Consider the following 10,314-nt stretch of genomic DNA (forward strand, 5'->3'; position numbering starts at 1 on the left):
CTTCACTGATCTTTTTTAGGAATGAGTTATAGTTAAAACATGTGTGTAACCACTATAGAGGAAAAACATTTTTTTCCACTCCTCCATTGCACACACGGGCTGGGTGGCGTGCTCCCCAATGCGCATATAAAAATAGAACATCAGAACTATTCAAATGGAAGAAGAAACGAACACAAAGGACATGCCTAGCTCGGCCTTTAACGCTATCCCTAATATTACTTAAGTATTCATTTGGGCAATGCTCAATAAAAAAAAAAAAAAAAGAGTAAATCACGGAAATGGGATGTAGCACATAGATCTACGATGAAATGACTCAATTGTGTATAAAAACTGTGTACATTTTTATTTTTTGTGTTTGCATTATTACATTTTTGTTTATTTTATTATTTTTTTTTTTCTTATGTGTATGTACCTAGTTAAAGAATTATTAAACATTCGCTCCTTTAATTTGTTTGCCTTACGAGTTAAAAAAATTTTGAGAGAATACATAGCCTGTTTTCCTATATGCAAATAATTTATCGTTAGTTTTTTTTTCGTTTCCATTTTGTTTCACAGTTAAGAGTGAGCACACGTAGCGAATACGGGCCTTGATATATGTGTAACAGCTCACGGTCATTAGTTTTGCCTCCCTTTAATTGTTGCGCTGTGTTATGCTGACTTATGCTATGTATCATCTTTTTTTTTTTTTGTGTGTTGCATAAATTTATGCCCATTCCGCAAGGAATCTTTAAACATTCGTAACTTAACACTGAAACCATTTTGAACGAAGCCCAAACAGCTATTTTTCCCACTTTTGCAATTTGACTTATTCGCCGTAACTTTCACTTTCGTCCTCCACGTGGAATGCGCTTTGGGCTTTTTACGGACATGGGTTGTTCATAGGGAGAGTTTTTGCCTGGTGTTTTTTTAACCGGTTCAATATTTCCCCTTCCTACGAGCAAAAAGTACGCAGTGCATACGTGCGGGATTTTTGCTCATATGTTAGTTTGTGCAGAAATAATTGTACTCAGATTAATTTTACTTTTGTGGTTAGAAATTCCTCGTTAATTTTTTTTTTTTTTTTCCTGATAAAGTACAGCATAGGAACAAATACGCATGAAAGAACAATAACTTTACTCATAAAAGTCTTTTTTAAGCATTTGCTTTCCCGCCCCTGTTTACATAAATCATCGTGCGAACATGCAGAGAAGATGGTTAACGGTTTGGATTGAACATTCGCTATAAAACTGAAATTGCCATTTCGATTTGAAGTTTTTTTACGAAAGAGGAAAACAACACGATCATAAATTAACTCATAAAGGATGACACATAACCTTGTGCTTCGATTGAACGTAATTTTACATGCACACTGATGTGCTCACCTTAAGATATGTGCCTATACATATGTAACGGGTACATGGTTGTATGCGTGAATTCGTCTCCCTTAACCCTTTTTACAAGGCTCAAGAAGAACAGAGCGCTGTGCCTTATGGATGGCGTAGAAAAATGCCCCCCGTTTGCTACCTGCCTCATCATGTACTTCCCCTTTTCCTAATAGAAACTCCTGTTTTATAACGCGAAAGGGATTAGCAAGATCCTCAACCTGGAGTGCAAGCAATACGTGAAATGCCATTCCAAATTTAAAAGATGCTTCTCCATAGGTAATTCTACATTTACACAGAACGTAACAGTACTGTATCTTTCTTTAAGACACATATAGAACAGCATTTCACGCCCACTACCGTAATAAGAAAGCATTTCCTTTTTGTTTTTTTTTTTTCCTTGTTGCACACTTTCCTATGCGCACACGTTTATATATGTTTGTAACCCCTCAGTGTGCTTTCCTACCCGTGCATATGTACCTAATTGCGCGTTCCCACCCATTAAACGCAGACACGATAAAAGTACCCAGGCTTGGAGATTCCATTACGGAAGGTACCATAGGTGAATGGAAGAAAAAAGTGGGTGATTATGTTAAGGTGGACGAAACGATAACGATTATTGACACCGACAAAGTAAGCGTCGACATAAACTCCAAATTCAGTGGGGCGCTTTCAAAAATATTTGCAGAAGCGGGAGACGTCGTTTTGGTTGATGCACCCCTATGCGAAATAGACACTTCAGTGGAGCCACCTGCTCATATATCAGAAGTGAAGAAAGAAATAGCACAAAGCAAAAATGTGACAGCGAGTGAAGAAACTGGAAGCGAAAAAGAGAAGGATAAAGAGGACCAAAATAGCGCGCACAAAGAAAGCGAAAGAAGAATAAGTGAAGAAAATAACGCAGGAATGCTATACGAACCCGTTAGTGAAAGAACCGAAACGAGAGTGCGCATGTTGCCAATAAGAAAACGAATTGCAGAAAGGCTCAAAGAATCGCAAAACACATGCGCCCTACTAACCACATTTAACGAATGTGATATGAGCAAAGTGATAGTCCTACGCAGTGAATTAAAAGACATCTTTCAAAAGAAGTATGGATTCAAATTAGGATTCGTGTCCCTCTTCATGCATGCGTCAACCTTAGCTCTAAAAAAAATGCCACAAGTAAATGCATACATCGATAACGATGAAATTGTGTACAGAAATTATATTGACATATCCGTAGCAGTGGCCACACCGAACGGATTAACAGTTCCAATTATTCGAGATTGTCAAAATAAAAAATTATCAGAACTTGAACAGGCTCTATCCGAGTTAGCTACCAAAGCGAGAAACAACAAATTGTCGTTAGACGATTTCATGGGTGGCACTTTTACCATTTCGAATGGAGGCGTTTTTGGTAGCATGTTAAGCACGCCTATTGTGAACATGCCGCAGTCGGCTATACTAGGTATGCACACAATAAAAGATAGAGCCGTAGTAGTAAACAATGAAATTGTCATTAGGCCTATCATGTATTTGGCCCTAACTTATGACCACAGATTATTGGATGGAAGAGATGCCGTACAATTTTTAAGCGCAATAAAGGATTATATAGAAAACCCGCACCTTATGCTGATTGATTGATCGGCTAAGCGGAGTCTCCCCTGTGCGTGTCATATGGGTATATGCTAATATATCAAATGTAGGGTTAAAGTGCTTCACATGTGTCTACCTTTGAATACATTTAGTATTCCGCACAACCCCCTCCTATTTTTTTTTTTTTTTTTTTCAAGTTAGCATATTTGTGTGCAAATGTAGTATACTCATTATGTAGTGCAATTTTATTAACTTAATTACAACCCCGGATCTCTGTTGTCCAAGCTATTTGGTATCTCGAAACGTATTTTTGAACATGCCTATTCGTACGTAATAGATGTGCTTATATTTATGAGGAGGGAATATTTCCCCCAAATGACGAGTTCACCTTGAAAAAGGGTCACACGGGAGGTGTGCAAATTATAATTTTTGCAAAAAAAAAAAAAAAAAAAAAAAAAAACGAATGGATTATTTACTCAAAAGATTTTATTTAAAGGAGGGATTTTTTAATAAAGCCCTATTCTGTTGAGTTAACATCTCTTTTCAGAAATGTTTTACTCAGGCGACAGACAATGTTGTGTGCCCGTTGAGAGGCATCAAATTTACCACGATGTTAAAAAAATAAGAAAAAAGGCAACATAGAATATGAATGACGTAAAATGGTATGACTATGAAAAAAGAAAAGTCTTGTTCCACAGGATATCAGGTATCATAATGCATAGAGGCCATCCAGCATAAGCACTGTTTGTTATTCATCTGGGGGATCCTTTTCTACGTTTTCCACATGCTGCAAGGAGATTTGCATAAGACGGCATGGGATGCATGTGAGCGAATCATATATACATACGTGGGCACACACAAGCCTGTGGAATTAAAACTGGACATACTTATGAAATGGCACAAAAAAAAAGGAAAGGTACTAAGCATGTCTGACATAGAAACCTCTACTTGCCAAATTTCAGAGGCGACATAAAATCAAAACAAAGCGGTGTATCTACATTCTTACGTTTGCATTTCCCTTCTCCATTTGTTTCATCTTTTCCTGGTTATACAAATCATCGATCCAAACTGCCAAAAAAAAAAAGAAGAAAAAAGGAAAAAATGGGAATTACGTAAAAATGGCCATTCGCATTACATACCAACATGTGCTGCGAAGCAGTGTAACAACGGGAGGATGCAAGAGTACCTGGCTTATATTGTTCCATTTTCCTATTTTTGGAATAGTTGACATAAATTCTCTTTCCATTTAATTCAAAATTATTCATGTTGTATAAGGCATGCTTCGCATCATCCTTTTCCAAATACTCCACGAATGCGAATCCTCGATTCTTTTCTAAAGGGAAAAATATCGAAACAATGGTAGCGGTTGAGCTGCTTTTCTTCGCACGTGTGAAAATGTCAAAAAGGAAAAAGGGTGAAGCATTTGGGCACATTAAACTTCCATAATGGTTAAGAGGGATAAGAATAAAATGTCTATGTCGCCCCCTTTCAGTTTCGCCCGCATACTTGTAACCAAATTTATAGGCACCTCGATATTTCTTACATCACCAAAGGAAGAAAAAATGTCATACAAACTCTTTTCGTCTATTGTCTCATCAATTCCCCCTACATACAACACCTCAGTTGTGTTATCATCACTCATGTTTGCTTTTTTTATTTTTTAAAACTTTTTAAAATGTAAAAATGAGCATCGTGTTGTCATTTTCGACCTTGAAAAGAGGAAACAATGTAGGAACAATAGCCAAATTGTTCGCAAACACGCGCTGGGAAAGAAAAAAAATTAATCATTCATCTTACTGGAAATGATGAAGTGGGAAAAAGATGTTATAACTGAGGTTAAAAATAAGCGAACCGTTATGGACCCCTTTCAGAAGGAATTTTCAAAAAATGCATTTTTACACTGCTTCGAAGAAACGGAATTTTTGCACGTGTGGAAGAGAAAGAGCATACCTCTTTTTTTTTTAATATACAGAGGAAGAAAAACCTAAGAATTGACTTTTTAAGTAAGAACAAATTTATTCCTATCCGTTCCGTTTTATTCACAAAAGTAATCCCTTCTCATATGCAACTCTTCGCCTTATTAGAAATCATCAGTTGGAGAAAAGCGAAAAAAAAAAAAATCGTTAATCTAAAGAGGGCGAACAAATTAACCTTTACGTGAAACCTCCGCATCCATGTATCTATACATATTGCGCAACGGAAATATGGGAATATGCTTCCGAACAAGATGGAGAGGCTACTAAATTAAAGGTTGGCTAATCGGAAAATCTTCCTGCAAAAATGTGACCCTTTTTGTACATTCAAAAATTTTTCAAAATGGTTAAGGAACGCCTCCTCAAAGCTACACCATTCTTCACAACTTTTTTCTTTTTTGTTGCATATAAAAGAAAGCAAGGAAAAATATATCTTTATGTTGTCTCTAGAAGGGACAAATTATAGCAGCGCAAAAAAAAAAATAAAAATACAAAAAAGAAATACAACTGTGTAAAAATTGTCTATAAAAAATCAACACCAAAATGTGAAAAAAATATCCTTGATATGTAATTACATTAAATTCTGGGTAGGCAATTTTTTAAATTAATGACCATGGAGGGGAAAAAGTAGAAGCCGTTCTTCACCATTGTCGGTGCGTTAATATAGCTGTTTCTTTTTTATGTGCCCCTTCTTCATATCAGCAAAATAGCCTGTCTTCGTTATTTAAGTCGGTGATGTACCCACCATAGTGACAAACGGTAAAATTGAGAAAAAAAAAGAATACACACAGTTACACATGCGCACACATGTATATAAAGGCAAAGGGCAAACACTCTTCTAAAAAACCGACCAGATATTGCAAAATAAGCAACTGTGACATAATTCCAAGATCAGTGAATTTGCGCTAGCCGCATTTTTCTTTTTGTTACGTTCGCTGCGTTATCAAACGAACATAGTGGACATAATTTGTTGCGCTGTCTCACCGCTCTATTGGTGAGAACTTGTTCTCTGACAATATGTGCTACAACTAGGTCAAAGCACCGTGTGCCTTCGGTTTAGTCCCCCGTCCGATCTTTTCCTCGCTCGTTTGTAAAAAGTTAAAGTGCCCAAATGGGTGTAAAGCAGCACCTGTGCATTCATGACAAACTGAGCCATTGTAGAGCCCCCACACATAGAAGTGACCATTTTGAAAAATTCTAATCGTGTCTGCTAGCACTGTAGAATCTTTGCATTCCACTTTTGCCGTCATAGCCACATTGACGCTTTACGATTCGCCCACGTTTGTTTTCACACCAGAATTCTTTTTCTCCTGCGGGAAAGGCTTTCCCCTATAGGACTCCATTAAGACACCCCCGATGTGTGTGGCATGTTTCCTTTTACCCCCCGTAAAACTCACATCCAAACTAAATAAAAATGAATGCGTCCAATCCAAAGGGAGAGAAAAACATGCTGATATATGACAAGTCCAGCAAGGTGGGATGCATCTACTTCATAGGCATCAGTAGCAACTTCTATCGGGGCAGAGTGATTCTTAAAAAAAACTGTATCAGTGATAGAATAGTGAGATACACCAACTTAAGCGAAAATTTGTTGTTAATAAAAAATGGAAATTATAATTTTAAACAATCGGCAATATTAATTAAAGGGATAACCATCTTTCTCCACAGGCAGCTGGAGGTGTTACTAACTGATTTCTACGCCATGTATAAGAAGTGCTTATTCAGTAGCATCAATCAATGTAGGCTCCAAACTGGTATGATAAAAAAGTGCAGGGCGAACAGAAGAAGGCACAGGGCAAAGAAAAATGTGCTATCTTTGCAGGACGAGGAACCAACTTATGGAGACAACTACATCGGAGACCACAATGACGGCACTTTTCGAAGGAAAAAGGCCAACTACCTAAACAAAAACAAAAACATAGCAGACATAAACGATTTAATGCTGAAAGAAAGCAACGAACTGTATGAGAATGACTACCACTTTGAAAATGAAGGCATCCTACATGATGAAAATGTGATATATCAAGATATGCTAACTAACACCTCTTCCTTCGCTTGCTCCAAATTTAACAACTTGTACACAATTAACAATGGGGTGGGTAATATGAACACAAAGGACAGTAGTAGAGATGCAAACCTACAGAGTAACTTAAACAACACAGCATTCTTAAAATATAATACGTTAAACATTAAAAGGCACACAAATGCAGAAAGAAATAACTACTCCAATGATAGTTTACTCGTGAATAAAACTCTGAACAAAAAGAACTTCTCCTTCAATGTCATGAACAGCAGTCTCCTGTTCAGTGGGAATATTCCGCATGGGAAGGTATCCAATAATTTGGGTAGCACCCACCGTGGGGGCGGTAACATCCTTCGTAAGGACAATACCAAGGGAGGGGGAGACCACCCGCGGGAGGACGAAAAGAAGAACAAACGAATCTTTGCACAAATCGATAAGGATACCATTCTGAGGGATAACATCTGGGAAGAAACCAAGATGAATAAGAGGCAAAACTCAGATAATCAATTTAGTACCCATTTCAAAGGGGGGAGTTACGTTTTTTTTCTTCTATACAATGATGTGAAAAATGGTCCAAGTGATAATTCAATATCTTCCTCTTTCCATTCGTATGAACAAGCAAAAAATTTCATCAACTTTGACACAAGGAAGGATGTTTACAACCTATTCGGTAATGACCTCATACAAAATGAGAAAATCAACATGCAACCAAACAACTTTAAGTTGCTTCAAACGAAATCGACAGTGTCCTCCATAAATGAGAGGAAAAATAAACAGAACCACCTAAACTTTGAGCAGTTACGAGCAAACTTTAATGAAGAATATTTTTTAAAAACTGAGTTGCAGCATAACCATGGCGGGAAAAGATACTCCAATGGCTCTTTCGGTAACAGCTACGACCAAATGGATTACAACTTCGACCAAGTGGATTACAACTTCGACCAAGTGGATTACAACTTCGACCAAGTGGATTACAACTTCGACCAAGTGGATCACAACCTCGACCAAGTGGATCACAACCTCGACCAAGTGGATCACAACTTTGACAGGATGAGTGGCTTCTCCCGGAAAAATTATGAACACAGAAAATCGCAACCAAACGGAGGACATAAGAACAAAAGTGGGAAAGACTGCAAAGATGTCTACACCTTCAGTGACACTTTCAAAGATTCCCTCAGTGTCCCATCCAGCAAACTAGTGAGTAGGAGATCCTTCACCTCTTCGGAGTATAAATATAACGAAGAATTAATCAAGCTGAAAAATTATTTGCACAAAATAAGTGCAAACTGTTCCAATGTCTTAGAATTCGATCGCATATTTCCTGTGAACAGAATGTCCGACAAGAACATCTCCATCATATTTTACAACTTTCTCGTACTGGCCTCAAATGCAGAAGTGGACGTGACTCAGAATTATCCTGACAGTAAAATTCTCATACAAGTATGTTGAGTGGGGGCCAATTATAAAAAAGGAGAGTTCCTTTGTTAATCGACAAATGGAACGCAGGAAAGGTCGCATGGATAATGACAACAAAAGGGTGACATATTAACTCAATACAGAAAGTTGCAACATACGAAACAAGCACGTAGAAAATTAATTACATGCCAAGTGGACCTTTTATGCACATTAAAGAAGTGGGTATATCGGGGAGACGACCCTCTTAGACGACATGGGCGTATGCGCCCAAGGGAGCAAGTGTGAATGTACAAACGGGTGTAATCATCCATGCGATAATTTTTGATGATACCTAACTAACTATGGTGTTCTTTATTCTGCTTAAAACAGCACGGATTCTTCTTCTCAGGAAAAAGTTCATCACCTAATGGGGAAAAAAAGGGGGGACAGAAAAATGAAAAAAAATGAGAAATATGTATTTTCACGCAGGTGTGGTATGTGCGCGCCCTCACATGGGTCCGTTGGAGCACAAATGCACCCTCATCTGCGCATCGTATTTTTCTGCCAATGAGCGTGATTACATTTTTAACAACAAAAACGGGTTCTCTAAACGTTCCATTGACGTTGCTAATCATTTCCTCAACAGCGTAGGAGCAGTTCCGTTCATGCAGGTTACATTTCTGACTTAATATTTCGTAAAATTTTGGATTCATGGTAACCGGAAATGATTTGTTCCTTTTCTTTAACTCAGTGGAGATGTTGACATAGTAGCTTAGCTCGCTTAAAAACACATGCCGAAACTTGTCCTCAATTTCGGGGACAGATGACAAAACATGGTTGTTTAAATTCCGCCCCTTATTCTTGCTCACTTCATCGTCATTAAAGTAGTATATTATTTTGTTAAACGTATCCTTCGATATTCTGTACATAATGTTTTTATTTACAAATTTTACTATGAAGGAGACGTAAATTCCTTGGCTTGCCTCGTCGCCATACAGGGTCACATTTTTCCCCTTTAGCTGTTTTAAGCAGTCCGTGAACGGGGGGAGGGACTCGATCTGCAATGGGGAAAGACACAGGCACATATACATATGTACAATGACGCCGGGGGTGCGTACTGTAACATATCCAAATTGGGTCATCCCACTAGCACACATAACAAAAAGGAATGAAGAAAATGTCCAATCAAAAGTTTCACAAAAAAGAGGAAAACATATTCATAAATAGCAGATGTGTCTTGAAAGTACCTTTTCCGGAGGGTTCACCAAACTTTGGAGGTCTGGAAATATAACTCCAATTTCATCCCTTAAAAAAAAGGTCACCTTCAAATTGTATAACTTAATTGCGGATGCTATAAGGTCGGAGGCGTGCCGCCTTGACTGGTGATCTTTCAATATATTATAAAAGAGAAATTTCATCAGACCTTGATCATTTTTGTATAGAACATGTCTGACTCCCCTTTCTGTGGTTATGCTTAAGACCATCCCGAATTGTAAGCTGTGGCTACAACAAGATAAAAAGTTGCACTTGTTTTTAATATGGAACGGTCTTTGCTCCACCAACCATTGTATAATTAAATTCATAAAATCGACCAAGGTGTACATTTCCTTTTCATATCGTTGCAAATTCATCACATTGGAAATGATGTTAAAATTTATCGTTTTTGTACTATACTGGAATCTTCCATTTCTCAATTTCTTCTTTTTATTTATATATGTGTACTCCGAGGGAATGGCTATCTGATCGAACGCATTTGTCATGTTACTGTCATGGAAAAAATTGATGACCTTTTTATGTAAGAAGTGCAGGCACTCCACGGTTCCGTAGTGATAGGCACCATCCTTATTGATTGCCTTTATCACATTTTTTTTCCTTTGCAGAAAGGACGACTCGTTTTGAGAGAGCACAACTGGGGGTTCATCATTTGTGGGTTCATCATGTGTTGGTTCATCATTTGTGGGTTCATCATTTGTGGGTTCATCAT

The 10,314-nt window shown here is 37.7% G+C and overlaps 4 protein-coding genes across 4 annotated transcripts in view; 2 read left to right on the forward strand and 2 right to left on the reverse strand.

Annotated features, from left to right (window-relative positions):
• Positions 1-1,485: 1,485 nt before the first annotated feature.
• C922_00585 (2-oxoglutarate dehydrogenase E2 component (dihydrolipoamide succinyltransferase)) lies at positions 1,486-2,987 on the forward strand (the record flags this gene model as incomplete). The annotated part of the gene is made up of 3 exons (XM_008816201.1): positions 1,486-1,515; positions 1,538-1,640; positions 1,873-2,987. 3 exons carry the CDS (start codon positions 1,486-1,488, stop codon positions 2,985-2,987), a joined length of 1,248 nt encoding a protein of 415 aa, XP_008814423.1.
• A 946-nt stretch (positions 2,988-3,933) lies between these two features.
• On the reverse strand, positions 3,934-4,581 carry C922_00586 (peptidylprolyl isomerase; the record flags this gene model as incomplete). The annotated part of the gene is made up of 3 exons (XM_008816202.1): positions 3,934-4,007; positions 4,126-4,272; positions 4,446-4,581. The coding sequence occupies 3 exons, from the start codon at positions 4,579-4,581 to the stop codon at positions 3,934-3,936; spliced, it is 357 nt and encodes a 118-aa protein (XP_008814424.1).
• A 1,745-nt stretch (positions 4,582-6,326) lies between these two features.
• C922_00587 (hypothetical protein) lies at positions 6,327-8,384 on the forward strand (the record flags this gene model as incomplete). Its single annotated transcript, XM_008816203.1, has 1 exon — positions 6,327-8,384. One exon carries the CDS (start codon positions 6,327-6,329, stop codon positions 8,382-8,384), a length of 2,058 nt encoding a protein of 685 aa, XP_008814425.1.
• A 298-nt stretch (positions 8,385-8,682) lies between these two features.
• The window catches only part of C922_00588 (serine/threonine protein kinase), a gene marked incomplete at both ends in the record, with an annotated part of 9,618 nt that continues 7,986 nt past the window's right edge, over positions 8,683-10,314 (reverse strand). Inside the window, 3 exons of the mRNA XM_008816204.1 lie at positions 8,683-8,754; positions 8,843-9,388; positions 9,578-10,239. Of these exons, the coding sequence (XP_008814426.1) occupies positions 8,683-8,754; positions 8,843-9,388; positions 9,578-10,239 (1,280 nt within the window). The remainder of the gene's footprint in view (positions 8,755-8,842; positions 9,389-9,577; positions 10,240-10,314) is intronic.

This window comes from Plasmodium inui (genome assembly GCF_000524495.1).
Source record: "Plasmodium inui San Antonio 1 unplaced genomic scaffold supercont1.2, whole genome shotgun sequence".
NCBI classification, from domain to species: Eukaryota; Apicomplexa; class Aconoidasida; order Haemosporida; family Plasmodiidae; genus Plasmodium; species Plasmodium inui.